This window comes from Synchiropus splendidus, chromosome 14, assembly GCF_027744825.2.
Source record: "Synchiropus splendidus isolate RoL2022-P1 chromosome 14, RoL_Sspl_1.0, whole genome shotgun sequence".
Classification (NCBI taxonomy): Eukaryota; Metazoa; Chordata; class Actinopteri; order Syngnathiformes; family Callionymidae; genus Synchiropus; species Synchiropus splendidus.
The window spans coordinates 10,923,760-10,950,160 of record NC_071347.1 but is presented as its reverse complement, the minus strand read 5'-3'; the positions used below and the strand labels follow the sequence as shown (position 1 = coordinate 10,950,160).

General features: G+C 42.3%; 1 protein-coding gene across 1 annotated transcript in view; it reads right to left on the bottom strand.

Annotated features, from left to right (window-relative positions):
- LOC128770415 (neural-cadherin-like) overlaps nt 1-26,401 on the bottom strand; it is a 168,935-nt gene that overhangs the window by 28,032 nt on the left and 114,502 nt on the right. Inside the window, exons 18-28 of the mRNA XM_053884836.1 lie at nt 23,833-25,441; nt 22,494-22,587; nt 20,880-21,064; nt 16,432-16,661; nt 15,630-15,907; nt 9,908-10,122; nt 7,281-7,405; nt 7,037-7,164; nt 1,296-1,419; nt 704-887; nt 109-275 (exon numbers count right to left, since the gene is read on the bottom strand). Of these exons, the coding sequence (XP_053740811.1) occupies nt 109-275; nt 704-887; nt 1,296-1,419; nt 7,037-7,164; nt 7,281-7,405; nt 9,908-10,122; nt 15,630-15,907; nt 16,432-16,661; nt 20,880-21,064; nt 22,494-22,587; nt 23,833-25,441 (3,339 nt within the window). The remainder of the gene's footprint in view (nt 1-108; nt 276-703; nt 888-1,295; nt 1,420-7,036; nt 7,165-7,280; nt 7,406-9,907; nt 10,123-15,629; nt 15,908-16,431; nt 16,662-20,879; nt 21,065-22,493; nt 22,588-23,832; nt 25,442-26,401) is intronic.

Here is a 26,401-nt window from a genome sequence, read left to right as displayed (position 1 = left end):
TCTTAGTCTGACAGTTGGCGCAATCACTGCTCAGGTCCTAATCAACATCTGTAAGCTCCATACAAAACAATGAGAGAAGCCAAGGTGAATTGAAGCGTGACGACTCACCTCCAGGCGCAGGTATTCATTTTGCTCCTGGGAGAGGAGGCTGAGAATAACTCCCGAGGAGGCACGCGTCCGGACCCCGATCTGAACCCTTGTTTGTCTGGCGGGCAGAGACCAGAGGAGCTGGAACTGAATGTAGCTTCGCCCGCCGAGGGAAAACTCCGGAGCCACTTGTCAATCAAAAACAGACAAAGCATGTTCAATTAATTCAACTGTCAAATGAAAAAGAGAATAAAATCGCAGCGAGGATGTGCGGTTCTGTTAAAGAGGAGTTATGTAAAGCGAGGTTATCTTCCCACAGCAGCTTAGGAGGAAATGATAATCTTTAGTGTGGTTTTATCCCTCCGTGAAGCCAAGGCTCAGTCCACAAGTAAGACAGGAGCTCCGAAAACAGAGTTGTTTTTTTTTTTTTTTTTTTTGGAAAGAGGTCAGAGATTTACTTTTATTCACCATCCACTGCTTAATGCTGACAAGTTGGGCAAAACCCAATCCTTGAATGAGTGTTGGGAACTTCGCCCAAGACATTTAAAGCACATTCTTAAAAAATACATAAAAATAAAAAGCTCTTGACCATATATTATTATGCAAAAAAAGACACCTTGGTCACACTGAGGTCCGGTGAAGCCAGGGTTACATGAGCAGCCAGAAGAGCCCCACTCTTGGTGACAGTTCCCCCCCTTGCCACAGTATGGGAGCTGCTCGATGTTGGAGCACTGGCTGTCGGTTAGAGAGCAGCCTGGGGAGGTGTTGATGGATTCTGCGGAAGAACCGAGGTCATAGAGCTAAAAGAAGAAGAAATACAGGTTATAGGTCAGATGGAAACTACGTATTACTATTACTATTACTATTGTTATAGTAATAGTAATGACAATAATACTCTTTCACTGAAGTAATATTTTTATTATTATTATTTCTCCTTTTTGTTTATTGTTCATCCAGTGATTCAGTGAAGAAACTTCAGTCACCATCTGGATACATAGGTAAATTGAGCAGGCAGCATGGTGAGAAAGAATCTCCTGTTCTCAACAAATACATTTAAAAGTGTCAGTGTCGGATTATTCAGTCTCCAGGCAAGCAGGAGTTAAAAGACGAGCAGCACTATATGCTATACGAGACACCATGTTCAATATGATGCCTGGAACAAAAGCTGTCAAGACGAAGATCATTCAACACACTCCTCCATACTTCACCTTGCTGTCCACGCGCAAGTTGCGGATGCAGCCAGTGTACTGTTTGTACTGCAACTGTGGATACTCGTAGGACAAGTTCAGGTTGACCCCGCCGAGCTGCAGAACGTGGCTACCGTTCAGATACCTTGGAACACAAATAACAAGCAAAGTAGAGGTTTACCATGAGACAGAATCGTGATCGACAAGCGCAGCAAAAGAGCTTGACCTCAGCAACAGCGAAAGGTTGTATCGATAGTTTGCTTTTGTTTTTAAATAAGAACTTATGTAAAACTGGCATAAAGTAGCTACCCATTTCTATGTGGAAGACAGACTGGAAACAGCCAAAAAAACTAACTTGACTTGGCAAAGACGAAAATGATTCCTCTGTGATAACATTTAGTGATTATTTATTTACTGTTTTTGGCACCTGAGCGTAACCTCTTATCAGCCAACATATATTGTTAAATTGCTCAGCTAAATCTATTGAATATTCTCCACTCAATAAAACTAAATCGCACAGTGTAAAACAGTTAGATTGAGAGTTTTTATTTTTTCAAAATTCCAATGTTTTTATCAAATACCCATGGACTATGACCTGGACTACAAACCAGCAATGAGAAAAGTGGCTTATTTTTATTTATTTATTTTTTCTGAATGAAATTAGTCTTCTTAAATGTTTTGATGACACAGGATGGCGGTGCAGATGGTGCTGATCCCAGCTGCATAAGGCAAGTGGCACCGCAGACTGGTGTCCATCCAATTGCACTGCACATATAAACAGAAAACTGATAAACAACTTAAGGAGGTCTGTTCACCACCGCATTATTTTGAACAGTGGGAGGAAACCTGAGAGACCTGAGAAACACTGAAAAGACCCAGTTTTGCATGTTGCCTCAAACTGAGACCTACATTGCACATGATGCCATCACGCTACCCAAAAAACAAATATTCTTCCTACGTTCATAATGAATTGAATCATATTTCGGTCTGTTATTTTTAGGCACAGCCATCTTCCAAAACATATTTATGCCGTTTCTCTTCAAAATGTTTGGAGATTGGTATACAGAACGAAAAAAAAAACAAACAATTACCTGTATTTTTCAAGACTCATGATTCAGTTTTCATGAGACAGCAGGTACTGTTTCGATAGAATTGAAATGGGAGTGGGAGCAGGGGGGTCTAGAGAGAGGAGTGTGAAAAGCAAGTAGCCGGCACTTTCAAAATATGAGAAAGATTGCCGTGGAAAAAAAAGCCAGAGCATGCAGCTCGGGGTAAAGTAAGGATGTGTAAAAAAAAAAAAAAAGACACAAAGAAAATGATCACGACGGATAGAGTAGGAAGAGAGTGTTGTCTTGTGTTGGGCTGTGTGTGTCATGTTCATAGACTCTGACTGATAAAGGTCTTACGGATGTGTGCTTTATGTCAGTGCTGAGACCCGCTGGTGGCATTAAAGGACCACCACCAAGTACACATTGTGTGGGTAAACAAAAGAAGAATCATCACAGGAGACAGTGAGACTGTGCGACTCTGTGGCCTGTTTCCGGCTCTGCGGAGGTATTGTTCTGTCGGCAGGCATTTTAAAGTAGTGGTCCACAGTTGCTATCAAAGAATATGTTGCTGAAAAATTCAGGAAGGCAACCTTCTTGAATGTGTGATGCTGGATGAAGAAGAGGCAGCTCAGTGATGAAGGACACTGGGAAGAAAGGAGTTGCGTCAGCATTGGAGAATCAAATGTAGAGGGTGAAAAAAGGTTAACCATGGTGAGACCATGTGGGGAACAATCAACAGCCAGCCAGCGGCAACAACTTTCTCTCTCCCTAGCGAGAGGATATGTCACGTCCCACTTCCTGCGGCTCTTAATTTCGCTTGCCACTTCTTGTTCGGGTCTTTGTCTCTCTCGCTCTCTTGTGACAATGGCGAGTCCGAGCTCAGCTGTGGCGAGGTTCTCCTTATCACCGGCACCTCATGAACAACCCATGAGCTGCATTGGATTGAACAATTTTACCGCCGCTCTGTGTTTCTGTAAACTTTTCAACTCATTTGCTTGTCGCCAACTGACTCTGTAACTTTGGCTTATGCTCCTCCTTCTGTTCTAAGTCACTGGAGGACTAGGTAAAGGTCAGTTATCTCACTGCCTTGATCAAAAAAAAGCGGCCATGTTTATCCTCAGTGAGAGCTAAGGCGGTCGGCCTGAAGGACAGAAGTCATCAAAATTTCATGCCTATATTGAGGAGCAGGAAGATCAGTGAGGAAAGAGTGCAAAACAGCAGTGTCCATACAGATGTTTTGGGGAAAAAATAGTTACCAAGTCTCACCCCATTTCAAGTATCTGAAAACTCTTGACGCAATCCAAGGATCATGACGTGTTGTTTACGCCAGCCTCCTTGAAAAGGATGGCGAAGTTCATCCACAGTTTTCATTGGGAGTGAATCTACTGTATATTTCATCAGCTAGATTTTTTTTCCGCCAGATATAGACACCAAAGAAAACATAAGCAGTCTATGGAGTGATCAACACAACCTACATGCTCAAAGCCTTTCAGCAGTTATGTGATTTGAGTGGTATAAATCCCTCACCATTGCAGTACAAAATGAAGCGGTGTTGAACAAACACTTCTCATTTCTACTGTTTTGATCACTGTTTAAAAGAAGAGGAGGACAAGGTCAGGTTGGCGAAAACTCCAGAGGAAGTCTCCCTTTTTCAGCAAAGCTTTTATTGTTTAAACTAAATCGGAGCTGCCTCGTATATTACATATTTCGAGTCAGGCCTGACCGGAGTTTTCAAATTTCCCACAACAAAACCAATTCCATTGTGACCTTGCTGCTTGTTTACTTATTTATTTGATCCTTTTCTGCTGTACAACCGGTGAAGGTGGAGATGTGTTTGCACACAATTTACAATTCTGCCTGATTTAGCCTAAGTCTCAGGTCGAGCTGCACTTTTTTTTGTTTTTGAAACATGTTGTTGCGATGAATTGGGACTAATGGGGAAAAATAAAAATGGTTATTAATGACCCGACATGAAAACTCAAGTGAATTGACCTCGCATGTTTTGAAAGCTCGCCTCTAATAGACAGACTCAAACTGAACCAAATGAACTCAGAAACCACTAAGAATGAAGACAGAATGGTAAAGCCAGTCTATCATTTTACATCCTTTTGTCGTTGCACCAGTTCAACATTTCTGATATTTAAGATTTTTTTTGTTTGGTTCCCTGCGTCAGCAGCAGAAGGGTGGACTGTTATGTCAGTGTTTGAAGTGAGCACCTGAATACAGCCTAGTTTGAGTACCTTGAGGTCTTATTTACAAGTGATGTAAGGACGTAGGTTGGTACAGCCATGTTAGAAGCAAGGTTGCTGAAAAGGCCTTGGTGAAGGAAAAGCAGGGCTAAAAAGTAAAACTGCTGAATCACAGTTTGGTGTGGCACTGGAAAAAAGAAGGCCAAAAATTGTTTTCTTGGCGGAGAATCTGAATTGTCTTTCAAAGATGGAATGAGGAGCTCCTTCTTCCAGGAGACATCCACACTGAAAAGGTCAATTTAAATGGTTTGGTTGACCTGGCGAAGTTTTCCAGGTACGAGGAACTGGGCGGAGGACCAGAGGCAGATCCAGGACATGCTGGACAGATTGGCGACCTGGAAACGACTCTGTATTCCCAGAGAGCTGCTGGAGGAGGCTTTTTTTGGGGGCTTCTTTGCAAGTGACAGGGAAGCGTGGAAGCCAGAGGGCATGAATCTAAGTCATGGTGACTGAAACACTCGTTTGACAGGCTTTAAATAGTAATTGACATGTTGTAACACGTATGATGTAATGAGTGAATGGAGCGACAGCTGTCTGATCGCAACCAGCGTTTCACTTGAAAACCAAACATGCAGCGCAGAAGGCTGCTTTTGTTGTCAATATAGGACGCAAAGAGTCCAGTTTCCAAACATCAGTATGTTACACCATGGGAATGAGGATAGGTTGGTACAGTTGGCGTAGCTTCAGTGTCCAAGGCAAAGTGCTGGTCCTCCTGAGTACAGCTGCATTTGTGTGTGGTGGTAAAAGAGAGGCATGAATTGAATCTTGAGATTGGAATTCTGGTACGGTAACTTAACTAGACTGTTCATGCAGATAAAACGCTGATGTAGCTTAAGGGATAACATAAGACGGTGTTTATACTGCCGATGCATAATATCTCCTCAATTAATTAACAATTTCACCTTAAGTCTTTTTTAGGAAACGTGGTGAAAGAGAGTTCGGAAGTTGCTCCTTCATCTGGGTTTTGCATACATTCTTGAGCAAAAAGCTTTGGGATAAATACTGAGCACTCGTCTGCATCCCCAAAGAGACAACCACTTGCGTTGCATTTTTTAAACGTCTTTTCTTTCAGCACTCTGGTGACTCCAGCTGTTGCCACTAAACACTATATATATATATATATATATATATATATATATATATATATATATATATATATATATATATATATATATATATATATATATATATATATACTTTCATGATATTATTACATCGTTTCAAACGTTTGGAAAGTGAATTAGAAGACTCATTTGCAGGAATAAGTTTAATGTAATTGACACAAAAGTGGTTGAAGCCTAGTTTCTATTAAATCATCAGTGGCTGTATCAGCATCTTCATCTTGTCAGACTTGTGTGCCACTTAAGTCTTGCCTGCGTTTTATGAACATCAGGAAACTGGTGAGTGCGGAAGTCATCACGTAGAGTGTAAATAAACAACCCAACCTCACTCCCATGGCAAAGTATATTGACATTGGGAATGTGGACTTTTGCGTCTTATACTAACGCCAAAGGCAGCCGTCTGCCTTCCAAGTTGACACATTGAGATTTACATTGGAATGACAGAGACAAAAGTGGGAGGTTGGGCTTAGGTAAGGCATGAGATGGTGCTCCTTCCATTCGACACGCAACATGTTTATTTAAAGCCTTCATTGAGACGCCTCGGCATCAAGTTCACTTCCCCTATGTCAAGATATTGCACCATGGAACTGAGGATGGGTTAAAAAAAACAGCCATTTCCTGTCTCACAAGCTCTCGTCGACCTTCCAGGCTGTGTTCGAACACACCAAATGACACAACATAACGTGATAAGTACCACTAAAGACGTGATAATATCAGAAAATACCTTGATAATATAATGAAAAGACGTGACTTAAGAAAATAAAGAGCTGATATAAAGAAATAAGGTGCTATCACATAATCCACCGTGTGTTTACATGAGTGGTAAAGTTTGCATCCTAACAACTTTCCAACTCTGTTTCTCAAGGGTCGTGAGTTCAAGTTCTGAACGAGATGCTTTGAGTGCATTTGAATTTGGCTATTAATGATGTAATATTTGTGTTTTTTCAAATGCTAAAAAAAAGATGAAGTAGTTTTATAGATTAAATCAATGAACAATCAAACTCAACCACTGAACTAAAAGTTTAACCGCAAAGAGGAAACCCAAGCAAATGGGGTCGGCTCTTCACCTTCTTTTCCAGTCAGACATGATCTCTGCTCCAATGGGCACCGACTGCTTTGGTACAATAACCTTCCAAACTGTCTTCCCTGGCCAACGCGAGTGCTGGGAATTTTAATGGCTGTATTTCCCCCCGTTATGTATTCAACTCGATCATAAATTCCATTAATGACCTCTGTTATCAGACGTCCCGGGGATTTGTATTGATTCCCTTTAGAATTGAGAAGAAGTGCCTGGTTTATCTTTTGCACTGTTGGTCAGAGTTTCATTTAATTATTGATCTTACTTGTCCCTGCTCGGCGTGACCCCGCGGATTTCACAGGATGAGCGATCCTCTGTCATCGCCCAGGAGTCCACGCCTTCCGTCTCCATAACAATTGCTGTGGAACATCGATCCAGAGTGAAGCGCACTTCCTTTAAATTGGGGAGAGCCGGAGGAAGGAGAGCAGTCATTTTCAGCGGACACTTTTCATAGATTTATAGACATTTAAATTTGTCATCTGGGCATCAGCGAGTTGTGTGCTTCTTACTTTGCTGTTACTCTTCACCACCAGATGATGCCAGCGTCGGTCTGCCACCCTGATGTTGGTGAGCTGGAGGATCAGCGTGCCAGAGCCGTGGTTTATCTTCAGACTCGGGATGCCACCAATCAGCTCTGAGAGGGAAAAAAAAAATCACAATGAAGAGCAATGTCGTCCATATAAAGCATGTCTGTAAAGTCATCATAAAACCCAAGGTCAAGCTCAATAACTGACATCATCTCAACAGAAAACAATGTCATTCTTATTCCATCAAAGGGAGTGCTAATCACTAACCTCCGCCTCCACAGCAGAACAACAAAGAGCATTTAAATGGAAGCAAAAAGGAGTTGATGGAAAAGAGCTCCATGGGGCTGTGAAACAGAAAATCAAGTCGCTTCACTGCGAGGACTCTCAACAGCAGCAGCCCAAGTAATGACAACATTTGGTTGAACGCGATTTTACTGCAGAATCATTAGAATCTTAATTTTCGATAGCCGGAAAATGCATTCACGTCTAATGTGAGGAGACGCAGGTTTCTAAATGAGAACGATCTACAGGGCTGATTGAAAATGTTGTGTAATTTCGTGGATGAAACCCTTAAGTGACAATAGGAAATAGGATGCTAATGGAAGCAGCATGTGTGTGTGTGAGGGTGTGTCTGTTATGATGGTGTCACAAAGCATCTTAATAACTGCGTCGCTTCAGCACATTATCCCAAGCCACTGGCCTCTTTGTAATTTTTTATTGTTGGAATGTGTTGTAGCATCACTCTATTCCTCCTGGTGACACAGAGAGTTTGCTAAGGTAAGAAGATCTAGCATTGCTGAATATGACTGTCTCCAACTGATTCACTTGTGTTAAAATAAGTGTTACATTGAATGTACTTATGGATGTATTATGGCTTTTTTTATGTGATAGAGAAAAGAGAGAGACCTTTTCTAACAGAAAACATATATATATATATATATATATATATATATATATATATATATATATATATATATATATTTTTTTTTTCTGATTTTCTGTTTCACATATATATATATATATATATATATATATATATATATATATATATATGTAAAATGGGAACTGAAAACCAACAAATTTAGGGTGAGCTGAGGTTTTTTACATTTTTTCAGTGACAGAGTTACATTCCCCAGTTGACGGCTTTCGGTAACTAGCCACACTGTATGGGTTAACAGTGACACAAATTTGTGTGCCTTCCGTGACTACAGCGCAACACATCCAGGCCTTCATACCAAAATATATATGTTTCAGAACAGAGCAGCATTGGTCCCATCATTCTCAATAACAAACTCAGTTATGACGACTTAAACAGTTCCCATGATGCTTTGCAGTCCATTCAAACAATCACAGTGGTTGATCACTGCAACATATTGACAAAAACAGCAAACTTTAGCAAATTGCGTCTGTAATTTCATTGGTCCGATGTGACAAGGCAGAATCTTGGCGGCATGACGCTAGGTTGCTCGCAAAATTCCATCATTTAGTGATCAACTACTGTGATTGGTTGAGCCGGCTGCAGAGCATCATGGGAAATCACTTGCTGTTGAGGGTGAAGGCACCTCACATGCTCCCTCATTTATTAAGGTGGTCAAAGAGGATGGCTGAATTGGAGAGAAGTCAGAGAAACTGGGGTTAGTTCTGATGGTATTACGCACTCCAACCTCTCATGTCAGAGAGTCATTCAAAGAGCCAGACTCCTTGTGAAAAGAGCCACGGGCCATAGCTTGCGAACCATAGGTTCCTGACCCCTGTTCCAGAGGGATGTAGCTGAATGCTACACAGTCTATACACAGTTATCCATGTGTCACATTAAACTTTCTACTGGATGGCGATGTGTTTATTTGAGGGGGACGTGGTGTTACCACCGAAAATGACAGGTGTCACCGTTAGCAATAACACTGATAGAATACCGAAAATTTAGTACTGATGGGTTAACAAGACTTCATGGAACAGTGCCCTGATCTTCAAAGGCAAATCTCTTCTCTACATTTTTGAAGCGAGAGCGACACCTACTGAGCTCTGAATCCTCATCAGCCCATCACTAGAATGTTTTTTTTTTTTTTGTGGTTTAAGTCACAGATTGGTTCGTGATTAATTTGTTGCAGTGAACTGGTAAAAAAAAAAAAAATGTCAGAAAAAGTGTGGAAAATGTAAAAGATTAAATAAACCTCCTTATTTTTGGATTAGGCAGCCTTGGTTTGTAGAACAATGTTTTACCAAACCATTTCCCAGATGCAGCCCCAGTCCTGCTGACACATCTTTAAACATCCTCCCGTGAGAATCAGAGCTCGAGGCTGAAGCATTACGAAAGGGAGAAAACTGAATTTTTAATTGCACTCAGCAGAGAATTACAAACTCATCATTAAACTATAAAACTGTTTTCTCCATGAAGCAACACAACAACATCACATTACATTAAAGAGTGAGTGTATAATTTGGGGCAGTGAAAGTCGCATCCCTCAGCTGTAGGCTCATAAACACATTTCCCCTCGTATTGCTGATCGGTTACCACCTAATAATTAAACACAAAATAAAGTTTCAAATGTTAGTGCTGTAATAACAAAGGTCCCGCGGCACACATTTCATTAGCGGCACTCTTTCCGTACCAATGGCCATGAAGTCCTCGGTGTCCCCCGGCAGCCGGGTGGCCAGTGGCCCAGCGTAGAGAAGCAGCCCGTCATCTTCTCCCGTCATAAACTCCAGTGAAAGATGGCTATCAAAGCACTGCCTGATGGGAGGAAACCAAGCGTAGCTGTTGCCAAGGAAACTGAGACCTGTCTGCTGACAGTCTGGACCTTCCAGATGTGGGGGGCACTTGCACCTGGAGGAGAGAGGAGGAGGCAGAGAAGTCACGACAAAACCAAAAGTCACAGTGTTGAAATAGGCGCGTGCGAGCAGAGCCGTCCATACAACATGACTATGTCACATATTCCGTTGCTTAGCCACCAGCTTCTCACCCAGCGACACCCAGAGACATTGTGTCTGTTTGAAGTGGAAAGGTACTTGTTTCCTGAAATGAATAATTCTGTCAGTTTCTTCGTGGCATCATTTATTTAAATTAAGTAGATCAATTATTATGAAAAGGTGGCTCTTCGCAGTTAGATGAATGTAATTATTCTTCATTTTGTCCTGAATTAGTAAGTTGTTCTGTGGACATGCACTCTATATGAAGTCGTATTTATAAAAATGTTTTTTTGTAATATTCACATTATTTCACCTCAGGGCCGTCAATATAATCTAACATATTGATGAAATTTGTGTAAGAAAATAAGATGGGAAAAAATGCAAATGACTACTGTTGCCGAGGAAGGGGGGAGGTGTGCGCTCACAGTGACTTTAATGAATGTTTATTCCAAAAATAGTAGAACATCAATGCTTCTTTTCCTGTGATTGTAATTACATGATTACATGACATATTACAATTACATGATATATACATGATATATATATATATATATATATATATATATATAGTCATCATAACCATCAACAACAACATTAAAAAAGAATGTCACTCAATACATCTTTTGATTTTATCAATATACATCTCTGTGTAGATGTGGCCAAGTGACTTCTTTCTGCAGTGCCATTGTTTGTGCTTAAGCCAGAGTGTCTCTTGCATCGAGCATTGACTGTCTCTCCTTTTCATTTGGAAAATGGAGGTCACACCGGTTAATTACAGTGCTTATTTCATAGCAGTGATTACGCTGTTTTGTCAGTATGTTTTGTAAGAATGTTTCAAGTCCTGATTCAGAAGAACATCCCTTGAGACGGGCTGTAACACACTTAAGGGGCCGTGTAGGTGACGCTCGATTCTCACGTCCAAGGCCTTGGCTGTAACGTCTTGTGAGACAACAAACAGCTGAGAACCAATATTTAATAATCAATGCGGCTTTACATTCAGCGGGCACTGAATATTTAATCCTGCGTCGAATCAATTGGCCATGAAACCCGACATAACTCTGGTTTATTCTTTATCTCTCTCAGCTGAATGAGGTTGGCCCCAGAGAGACCGCTGCCGCGGCGCAGAACAGCACTTCTCTTTGTTAGGCGATAATTAATCCAGTTTCTCTACCTCTTCTACACACTGTGCTTTCACTGACAGACATTCTCACCTACTCCCACCTGTCCCACGTCCTTTTTTAGGTTAACGCACACTGTTTCTCATGGTGCTTTAATTAAAACTGGCACGCGCCAGGGACTTGAAACTGTCAATAGAAAACTGATGAACCTTCACCGTAGATACTTCTTCAATGAATTACAATTTCCAATACGTTACTGTACCTGAAGTGACTGACCACTTTGCTGGTAAGGAGATTTCAGTGAGGCACATAGGGGTCAAAGGTGGGCGAATATGATCAGATCCAATGCACAACACATATTGCTGTAAAGGTCAATGCGACAGTGCTGTTGTGGCACAACACCGTGCGTCCAGGGAACTCCGTATTTACCAGTCGATGTGCCGGTGCTGTCTTGTCCATTGAGAACGGGACAGACAGACATGATTGTGATTCATCGGGCCACGGCACCGAGCTGCACGGTCCAGTGCTCATGTGGCCATTGTTCTGCCCCAAACGGTTGCCATCCTATGAGCACTCAAGCAGTAATTACACCACACTGAGGGGTGAGGCTTTTCCGGAGCATTAACCAAGGAGTCCCCGGGGTCCCCATCCGAAGAAGCAAATTCGTGTAAAACAGCAAGTAAAAATATTCCCAATCACTACAGGAATGCTCCGCAGAATTCCACCAGGGAATAGCAATGAAGCGTCCTCCTGCAAATCTCGGAATTTAAATATTGAGGAGGTCCTTTGTAAATGTCACTCGGAACTCATTAAAAACAGTAAAAGCTGAGTTCTACCGATACAAACGAAAAGAAGCCAGTGTGACAAGGTTCTCTTTTTTAAAAGAATTTTGGACCCAGCACTGGCCAGCAATGTCAGGCCAAATGTGTGAGAACACTGACAGACAACCACTTGCCTCACCTATATATATATATATATATATATATATATATATATATAGGAGGTTGGACAAAGTAATGGAAACCTTAAAGCTAAAAAAGCTTTATATATATATATATATATATATATATATATATATATATATATATATATATATATATATATATATATATATATATAAAATCACTGTGATAGTAATTCTGATTCTGAGTCACACAATATCTGCATCGATATCGATACTTTTTCCTGTTACTGATTGATACTTTTTCCTGTTACCAATACTTTTTTCTCCCACCGTTTTGTTTGATGTTTTAAAGAAAGTCGCTGCTAACCAGAATGCTGGAAGCAGTGCCACATCTGCTTGCTAGCGCCGCCCCTTACGTGAGCACATTAAGCATCACCTGGCACATTTTTTGCTTTTGCACTTATTCGCAATTTTTCCCTGGCTGTTTAAATGTACACTAATTGGTCTGACTCGTACGCATTTTGTACGTGTATGTATTTTGTATGTCTGTCCACTAACTGTCCTGTACATTCATTTGAGCTTGCAATAACAACAGCAATAAAGTGTGGAGTACTTTTACTTTAGATTTTGAAAGCATGACAATAGCAGAAAATCTCTGTCCTCCTGTTGCAATATATTTAACGCCTTCCTTCAACGCTGCCACCGGTTTCTTCTTTTGTGCAAGAGCTACATTTTCAATACTTCTTCCACAGTCGCCATGTTGGTTTTGGAGTTTGTCGTTTTAACTTTTGACTCTGTGCTCCTCCTCCTGGTGGATATATTGGTGAACAACAATACCAATGCAAAGAACACATGGAAGCATATGATCACTCACGGAAACGGACTCGAGAGATAGAGATTGATCAGCCAGCAAACTTCAACTGCTACAAACTGCCTTGGAGTGACGTAGTGATTCTCTTCCCAATAGAGGAGGCCAAACAGCCCTCACAATAACACCCATTTCAGGATCCAAAAGAATACTTCTTTCATCGGAACTGAGTGATTCTGAATCAGAATGTGAGCCATTTTTATCCAACTGAAGTCCACTGTTCAAGGCAAAGTTGGGACTTTTCGCACACATGAACCTTTTGTTGTGGCAGTTCACAATTTTTTATCAACTACTCAACTGCAATTCTGAACCTTAAAATACATGAAATCTTAGCCTTTGTCATGGAATATATTCAGGCCTTTTTTTCCCAGCGACATTGACGACAGGGCCTTCAATATCCCGAAGGGAGTCACTGTCGTTGGCTAATATGATCAAAAGCAGAGCTTAACACACGCCTTGCTCAAAGACGGGACTGACTGAGAAAGCTGCTCCGTCACATTGACGCTTCGGAGGAAGGCGACTGGTCGATCGCGTCCTGTCCCCTGCAATGCAGGCGCGTGAGACAAGCTGGCGATGCTGATAATGTCAGAACCATCTATTTTCATGCAGCGTATGAGAAGGGATGTGTGTACTGAGGCTGTTAGCGGCTGTTTATTCTGCAGAGGGCTAACACATGTCAGGAATACTGATCCATACACGGCAACAGGAGTGCAGCTTATTGCATACATATGTAGACAGCACCTCACTCTTTCATGTGACTCTTGAGAGCAATAGCAATTCAAGTCAAGATGTTTTTTTATTCCTCTCCCCTCAGACTGACAATATCTGATCAGTAACATACCGGTATAGACTGATGGTCTGCATCCTCAGACAACATAACCCAGAATTGGATTCCTATCGCCTGCAGCAGACGAGGGCACATATAGCAATATATACCAACAAAGAGATTTCCAGTTCCAGAGAGCCGCTGTGATTTGGAATTCTCCAATTTGGACATCTCTAATTCCTGTAGACTTTGCTTTAGATAAACTCGCATGAACACATAAATGGCATTAAAAGAGATTTTCTGAAGTTGTGAGCACAGAGGGAGGGCAAAGTGGCAGTAATCCCTTTGCCCTATATTTATTTAATCTGGGCATTAGTCCGTAAATGCCGACTCCCACCGAGATCTAAACACACAAGCGGGTACGGCTTCCCAACTTTTCCCGTCTTCTCGAGTGGAGGAAATTTACACAGAGTAATGATGAACATAATCTTATGCATCAATACAGCCTCAAATTCAAACAGGTGACTTATGTTGAGCTCAACTGTCCCACATACATTTTTGATAAATGATACACGTTAGATGACCAGATATCTAATACAATCTAATCATATATATTAATACAGGGGTTGGACAAAATAAAGCTTTTTTAGCTTTAAGGTTTTTCCATTACTTTGTCCAACCCCTGTAGTTTGACGTTATTTGTAATAGTGTGTGACAAAATGCTAATACTGATAGAAAAAAATAACAAATCTTATAATAGTAATCGTAATAAAAATATTGTTGATAACACTTGAAATAGTAAATGTAAATATCAGAAACAACAATAAGAGCAATTGAAATGCATATATTGTAAATAAAAAACATAATAATAATAATAATAATAATAATAATAATAATAATAATTAAATTGTAAATACATGTTTTGTAAATACACATGGACTAAAAATGAATGAAAGTAATGTGCGGAAAAAGAAACACTTATTGTGATACAAGCAGCAGAAAACCATCCTTTTTGAACTGTTGAATAGTTTAAACACATGTGTCATGTGTCACAAACAAATGTGTGTCATACCTGTCAACTTTAATCCACTTTACCAATGTTGTTTATCTTCATAATGCTCAAAGGAGGAAATACTTAAATTAAGGTGTAATTCATTTGACTGCTTCCTTTCAGTGGAATATTCATGTGTGAGATAAATCAAAGTCACCTGTCCAGACCAAAAGCCGCAGGAGCCATGTGACCCAGCTGGAAAGCAGGCTTGTGAGTTTGACATTTTATAGGCGGAGAAAAGAGAAAGATGTACAACCGATAGATGAATAATTTATGAAAGCAACACTGAGAGCAGTGCAATGAATTAATGCAGAAGTTTTGCTAACAAACACACAATGTGATTCAACAATGACAAATGCTAACGCTTTCATTGTGTCATATTAATGGCTTCTCTCTCGGTATCTCTACTCTGACTGGTGATTCCTTTGACTTAGGGTTGCATTATTTCAGTTGGCTGCTAAAAACTTGTCCATTTTCCTTGTTTATCATCTTTTCATTTCAACAATATTTGCCCTCATTTTATAGGTTTGTGTGCTGTGTATATTAATATGTGTACATATGTACAGTCAACAGTCCTGACCTCAACGACAGATCAGTGAGGACATATTTGAGTATAAAAATCCGATTGAGAAGAAAACAATATGCACGTCAGAACAATCTGTGACCTACAAGAAAAAGGTCACCTTCTATCCAGCTCAACCTGAACCTAGAACCTACCTGTATCCATTCTGGGTGTCGAGGCAGGTTCCTCCATGGAGACAGGGGTTCACTGAGTACGAGGAGCAGCTCCGGTGTGTCAGTTCTCTGGCTGCACAGCCACACACAGCCAAGGATGTCACTGTCACCGAGACCAGGGATAACGGGCCAGAGTCCACCAGGGTGAGCGTGTCAGCGACGCTTAACTGTGTGGAGCAGCCACCCGACGACTTGCAATCTGTGCGCACACACTCGTCCACCTGCACTTGGCTCACAGTCGCACGGAGCAGTGATTGAAGCTGAGGAGAGGAGGTGAGAGACAGATGTGTAAGAGGAGCTTGGAAGGATGTTCAAGCTTTTGCTCAATCGTAAATATGGATATTTGTTTTCTTTGGTCTAAAAATAAAAGCTCCTTATTGGTAGCACGTTCAGGTACAGGTGCATATTAAGTTTATAACTATTTCACCCCTCAAAAATACTGTAGAAACTGTTGCTGCTTTTGCTGTGACTTATCATAAATTAAATAAATAAATATTGATCAACAATGTTCATTTTATGTAGTTTAAATTATGAGCACTGGGGTTCTAGTTTGTGTTCTCTATCTTCCAAACACTGTTGTTGTTAAAGAAAATCACTGATAAAAAACCTGAAGTTCCTTCATTGCAGTCACACATCTTCCTGCCAACCAATACATGGATCAGGCGAGAACATAAAAGGAACAGATAAAAGTTCCTGTCTCCCTTCCCCTTCATGCCCTTAATGTGTGCCACCTATATATATGAGAATCGATTTATATCTAGCAAACATCACTGAGCTCATATACCTTTTTTTTCTGCACTGTGAGGACAGCGTGCAGCTTCTCCGGGTGGATGTAGCCCGTATCAGACAGCACGTAGAAATGGATGTCCAGGCTCTTTTCTTCTCCGTCTGCGATGCTGAAAATGTTGATACTGGCGGCTCTGACCGACAAGACTTCAGACAGAAAGTCCCAAAATATTTCCAGCCGACTCTTCCCCTCCACGCCTGAGTCGATAAAGTCTCTCGCTGTAATGCCTTCAGTGGGAAAGTTCATGCAAAATGAATAACATGCTTGTCAGTGGCAGACAGTGTTGTTTAAAAAAAAATATCCAAACACATATAAACTGAAGTTTTTGGAAGTAGCTAACACAGAATTAATCGACTTTAAAAATCGATCTGATCACATTTGTGGTGCCGCCTTCCAATAATATCTGATAGAATGCTGGCAGTCATCTTTAATCTCTAAAAATGGTAATGAGTGAGCCACAGACATCCATAAAAGCCTTCGATGGTCTTCGCAAAATGGCTTTTTAAATGTCAAGGACTTTACCTGACACTTCCAAATTGACCTTTACATCTCTGAGTGACTGACTGAAAAGAACACTCTCCACTCACAACTAGTGACGACAAGCCAAGTGAATGGAGGCGTTGTGAGTCTTAGAAATGTTAAATAATGCTGCACATGACAATTCCTATGACAACCTACTATTTCATTGTTAACTGGACTGACATGCTGATAATCCCCCAGTGGAAAGTACTCATTTGTTCATGCCTGTGGCAGAAGCGCCTTTTTCTAACATTAGCAGAGGGGAAATAAAAAAAAAAAGGGCCGCAGTTCCATTTTGCTAAAGAGAGAAATGGTGATTGAATCGGCCACTACGCTTCTCTAGCTGCATCTCTTTTGAACAGGAAGTGCAGCTGAAGTGAAAATCGGTGTGACTTGCTTCCACGTGCAGTGCAACGTCGGCAACATGACAGTTCAAGCTGAAAAGCTCAGATGTAATTATCACATTTTTGGCGGTAGAGACCCCACATTTTAGACACACTAGCTAAAGACAGCAGCTAACCATAAATAGCGATACATATTCTAGGGGTAATTAATTTCCCACAGCTTGGGTGACCAAACAACCTTGTGTTGAACAGGATGGAGATCCGTTCCTCATTTCCTTTTTCAACATTCACTGACATAGGTTCTAACCAGAAAGGACAAGCTCAGAAATGAGGTTGAGTGGAGAAAATCAGAGACAAAAGTTCGGGAGGTCAGAAGAGAGAGTGGAGAAGATGAGGAACAGGTGAGGCCCGTGGATGTGGTAATGAAGGACACGAAGAGGGAGGATGAACCAGACAGGTTGCAGTGACCAAGTCTAACCTGCTGCTGCAGCCTGTGTCCGAACCCTTATGCCTGCTTCACATAATGAGAAAACATTTGTGGGCAGGAGACTGTCGGGTAATTTCTGACTGAGCAAACCAGAGTTCCTTTTACTGGTTGCCGAAAGGATGTTTCTGCCTATTAATTTTTAAGATGGCTGCCACCATCAATTTCCTATCCACTGCACCAAAACTGGCCATTAGAAGGGAACTTGTCTTATGCTAAAAGAAAATTCTGCTAAAATACAGTCGCCTGGTGGTGAACCGAAAACAGTAGCGGTTGAAACATATGGAAACAAGGACTCGGCTGTGGATGGATTGGAAGCGTAGCTGAGAATATTAATGGCTGCTAGAGATGGGCAAAAAAAGTTATCACGATAAATAATTATAACAATAAATACATGTTCAGTCTATTCCATGTGTTGGACAATACAGTCTCTCTTGAAACTCTTTTATGATGAAACTTATTAGTGGAGTTTGTCTCAAACATCACTATTTGTTTATCTTTAAATTTAATAGTTAACTAAGTGTAGAGATGAGAAATTCAATGTTTCACGTCTCTAATAGAACCTGCTCGTGTCTGACAGACTGCTCTGCCAGTTTCATTTAGGGGTTAAATTGAGCTGTGTGTCTGCTGTATCTCATGTCTGTTGACAGTTGACTTTAACTATGGACCCATCTGGAAACACTTCCGAGATGCTATTGAAGAAATATTAGAAATAATAAATGATCATTTAGTCATATTCTATTCTCCAAATCATTATACAAACTCTCAGTCCTTTGTCTTGTGTGATGAAAAACCTTTTCACAATTCTCTCTCCTAAAATGGTTGTTTTTTTATTGAATATTTCGCAAATACTTTGACCGTTTTACAATTTGTGGACGGTCCCTAACTGATGCCTGGTTGTAGCATTAGCGCTGCCTGTGAGACTGTGTCCACGGTCAGTGAACCCTAATGGGGATGCAGAAGTGGACGCCGCCGCCAACTATTTTCACCAGGGTGTTTGGCCGAGGCGCCAGCGCAGCGGGAGACCTGCATGTGTTGATGTGAACCAAGGCAGATGACCGCATCAGAGAACCTATGAGGACCACTCCATCTAATAAAATAAACACTGATCCAGAGACTCAGTGTCGACCAGTGTTATTATCAAAGGCTCCCTGTATTAAAAATGAGTTTAAAACTATGATCGTGACCCAAAGTCCACCACACTCTGCACAAGTTAGAGAGCGCAGCGCCCCCTCGGGGTCTCGTCATGTTCAGATGTCCAAGTCCAATGCAGCGAGTGAGCCACATGTTTATCAAATTCATTGTGAAATGCAGAATTGTCATCGCGGACATTGTGTTTGGCGGATTATCGTGTACGATAAGTTATGGCCCATTCCTCATGGCTGCTTTTGTAAGCAGAGAGATGTGATGTGACGTCTGAGGCCAGACTTCTCCATGTTTGCACTAACAGCTGCTCCTGTCCCTGCCAGATGATCGGGTGCAGGTCATTTACTTGGTCCATCTCTCCAGCCACTCAATGGCTCTGTATTGCCTTTGCCACCAATCATTCGCCGCCATGAGGTCCAGGACAGATTTAAAAGCCTCTAAACAGAGGCCCTCATGCCAGCTGCCGTGGCAGCTCATATTTTACGACCCTGTAAGTGTAATTTGTGTTTTGTTATTGACAATTCGTGTGCTGCGGGTGAGCTTTTGTTCCCCTTTGATTGTCAGTTTAACAGTCTTCTGTTTTGTTTTACCGTTTTGGAGGAACTACTGTCACTATAGCAGCTAACATGGGCGTCCATTTGCATTGTCTATCGTCCACTTTCTCTTAGGAAAAGATGGAGGTAGCAGGTAAAACTGGACATCTCCAGGGTGCAAACCATGTCGTGACTACGTGGGGGGTGGATGAGCTGTGCTGGAAGAACTAAGTGGGCCAACGTGTGCATAATCATTCATGATTAAAAGCAGAGTGAAAGGACGAAAAGAGAAGTAGGACATTGCTCAAGAAGGCTAAGGATGGTGACCCATCAGATGTGAGTAGGCAGCAAGGTTCAGATGAGAGTATGGCAGTGGAGACAACAAGAAAAAGTAAACTGTGGTGGTAGCATCACAGCAGCAACCTGGACTGTTTTTTTCTTACAAAAAAAAAAAATGTATGCATGTGTATGGGCAGTGGCAAGTCATTTGTCACACCTGACCTATTTTACCGCACATTGGGTTATAAAACCACCACATTCTCCGTTGTTGCATATGAATACAGGACCAGCGTCAGCAGCCTGTTGGCCAATTCAAGACACAACAAAGACAAGCTGCACTGAAATACAATTGCTGTCTCGCTGTGGCAGATTATATCCTGCTGATAGTTTTGAAAATCATTAATTTCGTCCTGGAACACTCCTCTGAGATTGCTATATGAATGCTAAAACGCTCTGCCGTTGAAGGAGTGTGGTTGCGTCTTTGCTTTGCCCTTTGCCCCCTCTGTATACCAGCTCACTCAAATAAAATTGAAATGCTTTCTCCTCTTGTGTGGCAGAGGTTGACACCCCTTCCTTAAGTGGCATGAGGAAGTCTAGTCAATCTCCTTTGAACTGTGTGTTTTTTTTTCAGAGAAATCTGAAGCCTGCTGGATAATGGAATCTCTCTTCACAGTCCACCCTCCCAATTCTGATGCTCACTGAAATGGTTGTAGGGATGGTGTTAAAGTGCACGTCATGTGATTCATGTGACCACACACATGAGGGCTCAAAATCACTGGGTTGTCATGCAAGCATCCATTCAGGCGCACTCATAGATAATGGTAGATATTCTAGCTGGATCAGCATATGCTCAGAATGAAACACTCTTTGTTTCCAATGGTTATTTCAGCAGAACTTCTCTCCTTTTTAAATTAAATGAGCATCTCTGTGAAGCGGAGAGTTAAAGCCCAACTCGAGCTGAAGCTGCCAAAACACTGCCACTTTGGGACCTGACAATGAAAAGGACCTTAAAAATGCATTTTGGCAACTTTTGCCGCGAACAAAGACGAATGTGCTCTTTAAAGACACCACGGACTCATTTAAAATACATTCAAATGGCACATCAAAACAACATCAAGCACTCCTTTTAGTCAGTTTTACCAGTCAGACGCAGCGAAGCAGACGACAGGATGGCCTTTTCTTCCAGATCTCTCACATGAACTCTCACTCCGGAGAAGACGTCGGGCCAGACCCCATCCGAAACGCCGACCCTCAACCAGTAGCTGCCAGCAGGTGTGTTCTGTCGCACCGTCAGTACTCCAGAGCTCTGGTTTAGACTGAAGTATCTGAAGGCAGAGGAGTCCATTTAATTCCATTCAGAAAAAGAAAGAGTAGGTTTCTTTTGTTTCCCTGCTAGGCAGAGAGAAGACAAACCTGACAGATGGCAGACAGACCATAACCGAATTGGTCAGCAGTCCCTGAATCACTTTCGCTGGACATTGATGCAAATTTGTTTAAACTAAATAAATAAATAAAAGAGGGCAAGAGAAATAGCCTTTTCTTCGGCTCCGGAGACTCTTTAAAGGCTTGATAGTTGCCATGGTAACTGTCAGAAATTGTTGTATGAATAAAACAAATATGCAATTGGTATTTCTAATCTGATCTTGAGGGTGTGAATACTGAATAGCCGCACAAGGTCTCAGATAGAGTCAGGCTCCGCTCGCATGGTTCCAATTCATCTTGGAATATCGTATTAGTAGACCGACACGGTGAGAGTGCTTGGAACATTATGCAGAATGCCAATCATGTTGATGGATCGAGCTAATTTAAAGTGTTTTCTTTAATTAGAAGCAGCTGATTTGGATGGTGAAAGGGAGAGGCACCTCTCCGCGTCTCAGGTGAAATGCTATCACAGCCTCTCAGCAAACGTATCAGTCGCTCAGCCTTCTGTTGTCTCATGTTACGCCGTATACAGTAAAGAGGTGTGACGGTACATTGGCACAGCAGTACACTCCCACCCTCTCTCCTTAGCCCATACTGTGGTTTTATTTTGCATGCAGAGCTTTAATTCATGTGATGGGAAAATAAATTTAGGCCCCAAACATGTGGCATCTCAAATACAGAATGTCTCAGACTCCACAAAACATGGAGTCCCTCCCAGACTCCGCAGGCGGGACTGTATTTTAAGTCGACATGTCTAATAAATAGAAGAAAGACTGATGTTGCATCCCCTTTAGACTCTTATTTCCTGTTACTGACTCTTCAAAAGATACATTTTGTTCTTCCCACAACTTAAACTGTATATATAAATATATATACAGTTTGCTCTCCAGACAACAGGGAACCCTTGTAAGTGCAGGAGTTCCTGGTCCACTGATCACACTGACGCACAAGACACGTGGCAGCTAGGATGATAACAACAACAACAAACATGGAGGAATCCCTGAACAAAAGCAAACAAAAGCATCTGTTTGCTTTTGTTCAGAGATGTTTTTCACTACACAGTGACCAGGGTTTCCACTACTATTTGAAATTCTTGTAAAATTGAAATTCTTATACAAATATTTTCAAGACATTAAAAAAGCTTCAGTTTAAATAAGGTTATATAAAAACTTGAATATAGCCACCATCGTGATGTATTTTATTTTATTTTATTGAGTCGGTTTGACACCCCGACTCAAATAGCTTTCATTGGGAATTAAAACATCTATACATTTCTAGCTCGTGATTGAATTTAGAAAACATTTCATAAACTCTCCAATATGAGTCTCTTACTTAGCTGAGCTTGTCTCCAGAGTGTAGGTCTTGTTGTCCCAGTCATCTGGATCAGGGGCATATACCTTTCCCAGTACTGCATTAGCGGTCCTCCCTGTACAAGGTAGACACACACACACACACACACACACACACGCACAGCTGCTGTAACCGTCTGGACAGATTCTGCTGATGTCAACATGTATCTTTTTTGTCCCTCTCTTCACCTTATCTTGCATTCTTGTTTTGTGTTCTACTTATTATGCTCAGAAGTGTGGAGCCCGACTGCAGGATGAATAGTTCTCCACTTGAGAGAGCGTGGAGCTTAAGGAAGCACGGCTATCTCTGTATGGATTATGTTATTATCGACCTGCAGTGCCAGAGAACTGCTGCTTGGAAAACAATGGCAGCCTGGCTAAGTCACATTACTCCTGTTTGACGCCAACGCCGCCGCAGCAGCCGTGCAGCCGGCTGTATTAGACTGGCTCCTCCTGAAGGTTGAAAAGAACCTGGGAAGAACGATGATTCTAATAATGCCATGTCCCGATCAGCATTACTCATCAGGCTGGCAAGTGGAAATGTGCTGCGAGCTGAAGGATTCGACAGCAGCATTAGCATAACAAAACACTTTTGGGACGTAGACGGAAGAACGCATCAATGAATTCAGGACTATGCCACGATGGTGTACAAGTGCAAAGCTTTTTCTTTAGTTAAAAGGGGTTCTTAACATGCGGAGAAAGCAGTGACTCTAAGGCAGAGCGGTCAAACTCAAGTCATGAGGGGACCGTTCAGCCATCGGTACGATTTCACTTGGTCTTCTGAAAACACACTCACCACAGATATACAGGATAGTGAATACATGTAAAATAATACCAATACCATTTAAAGCTACTTAAATGACAACTTGTTGTCTCTCAGCCTAACAAGAGAACTAGATAGAAAAACATTGGAAAAAAACTCTTGCTTCTCACCAATGACCACGAGTCAAACTCACGGCTCACACTCCACAAGCATATAATTGGCTCTGAATTCAATATTAATGCTGTAGTCTGTTTTGACTTTTCCTGTTCAGGAAGTGCCAGTTTATATGCATTTTGTCCTGGCTGCAACATGATCTGTGTTTAAAGTTTTGCCCTCTTGCATGGTTGAGTTTGACACTCCTTCCCCATATAGTAAACGGTATTAATGCTTGGAAACAGATATATGTGGGCTCAGGCTTTCACTCTGGAAAAAGTCATGCATAATTGATAAAGGCATCTGAGGATAAAATTATATTCTCAGTGTCCTTAAAGCACTTTTTAATTATATGCTCTTTGTTAAACAAACGTGAAGGGGTGGTAAAACTAGAATTAGAACTTACCCCTGCGGCTATACACATAAACATCCTTCTCCCCCGCCTGGTGGGCGTTGTCGTTCTGATCGCAGACCGTGATGGTGAGTGTACAAGTGGCGGTCATGGGAGGATCGCCGCTGTCAATCATAATCACAGGTAGGTTGAACTCTTTCTGTCTCTCTCGGTCGAACCGCCGCAAGGCTGTGAGTGTGGCTGAGCCGTTTCCGTGGTCCTGCAGGTGGAAGTCCACGGAGTACGGCGGAGGCAGGGACAGATGAAAAGGTCCCCCGTTCTCTGGGGAGTCCCGGTCCACAACGTGCAGCAGGGGTGAGCTTTTGTTCAGCCAAACCACCTGAGGGGCTGGAGTGTTCTCCCATAGGGCCGGGGAGTAGTTGGTCTCCAACTCAGGCCCGTTATCGTTCACATCCAGCAGGAGAAAGTGTACAGTGCCACTGCTAGATTGTGGCGGAGAACCCTGATCTGTAGCTATGACAACTAATTCGTATACCCCCACCGTTTCTCGATCCAGTGACTTGGCAACTGATATTACGCCAGATTTATCCACTGTGAAGTGCCCATAGGGGTCAGAGTGGGGAAGAACAGAGAACAAAATATCCCCATTCAAGCCAGAGTCACTGTCGGTTGCCAGGACTTGGACGATTGGAGTTCCTACTGTCACATCCTCAGGGAATGGTGCGAGAAATTGGGAATTTTGAGCAAACACAGGAGCATGATCATTCTCATCCTCGACCAGAATCAGGCAATGGATGAGGCTGGAAAAATCAGAGTCTTCCACCTTGATGGTTAGATTGAACCTTTGCTCTCCTGGAGTCTCAAAGTCCAGCTGTTTCTTCAGTCGCAGTGTGCCCATCTTCTCCGCTCTGTTGCTCACCATGTAAAATCGCTGCTCTGCATCACCGACCAGCACGCTGAACGATAGCTGCCCGTACGCGCCGGCATCCGGGTCAAAGGCGCGCAGTTCCAGCACAGAAGAGTCCACCTCAGCATTTTCCGAAACTTGAGCGCCGCACCACTCGTCCATGAACCTCGGCACGTGATCGTTGATGTCAGTTAAGGCGATGGTGACCGTCGCCGTACCGATCAATCCATCCCCATCTCGGGCCTCCACTACAAGCTGATGACTCTCGGCAAGCTCCCGATCAAGGCCTTCGGCTGCCACGGAGATGGTGCCGGTGCTGGAGTCAATTGCGAATAGATCCACATTGTTCGTGTTCTGAACATTATCGATTATCCGATAGGTGAGAATGGCGTTTTGACCGACTGCGGCGTCATCAAGGTCGACCGCAGTCATTTCCACAACAAAGGTCCCAGTGGGAGAGTTTTCTGCCACGCTTGTGTGACAGTTATCCGGCGCGCATGTGAAGCTGGGCGCGTTGTCATTAATGTCCCACACGTTGATTATAACATCGGTGAACCCGGTTAGGCCCTCTCCCTCTTCATCTGTTGCCATGACTACAAATCTCCAAACAGCACGCTCTTCTCGATTCATGGTGCGTTGAGCATACATCTCCCCTGTGATGTCATTGATCATGAAGTGCGAGTCCGCTCCTTGGCCATGGATGGAATAGCGTATCGCCCCCTGGTCGGCATCTTTGTCTGGGTCAGTGGCCGTCACCTGCGGGGCGAGAAACAACATCAGAGATATTCATTCACACACATTCTTCACAGCCGCCTTCTTATTCGCTTTCAACCTGAAAGCCAAGCAGATTTTCTTTGCCATGTAATTTCTTTAGACGTTCCATTTAAGTGTGTGTTCTTTCCCCAGATGAGAGGCGATTCACACACTTCCACAGTGGAAGTGAACATAATTTGATTTATTTTTACACAGCTTCTGTTCACATGAGTCTGATTCATATCCAAAACTGGTGGTAGATCGAGGATTTTTAAAGTTTCTCTTCTGCATATATTATTAAACATAATATATGCAGAACATATTTTATTAAACATGCATTTTTGCTGACATCCAAATACCACAATTGGGCCACAGTCCTTGTGAAATTATTGTTTTCTTTTCAATCGACTGAGAATCACATGAGTATTTCTGGATAAGAAGCTGAAGCCATATGTGGGACAGCACAATTATCACTCTCCACAGCGGCAGAGAAGAAGGTCTTCTAGAAGAGTCGAGACCTTGAAATGTTCCAGCTGCCTGAGGAAGCTGAAGTGCCTTTTTGGCTCTTTGACAACCCTTTGTAGGGTCAGGGAATGACCAATGTGCACACCCAGCTGCCTCTCACTGGGCTCTGATCTCTGGACGGATGTGGTTGTTCTTTTGTTTCCATAGATCAACCAACACTTTGCCATGATCATGATCAGTGTGGGGTTGTAGGAGCTACACCAACATGTCAGCTCCTCCACCTGATCCACGTAGACTTGCTTGTTGTAGCTGCCACCTGTGCTTCTGATGGAGTCATCAATGCAGTGGTGGCTGTAACTGTAGCACAGGGAGGGACTCAGGGTGCAGCCTCCGAAGAGCTGACAGGGCTGGGGATGCCTGGTCCAACCAGTTGGGCGAGTAAGGAAGTAACGGATCCACAAGCTCAGGATGGTTGTTCATGTCAAGAGCCCTCATCTT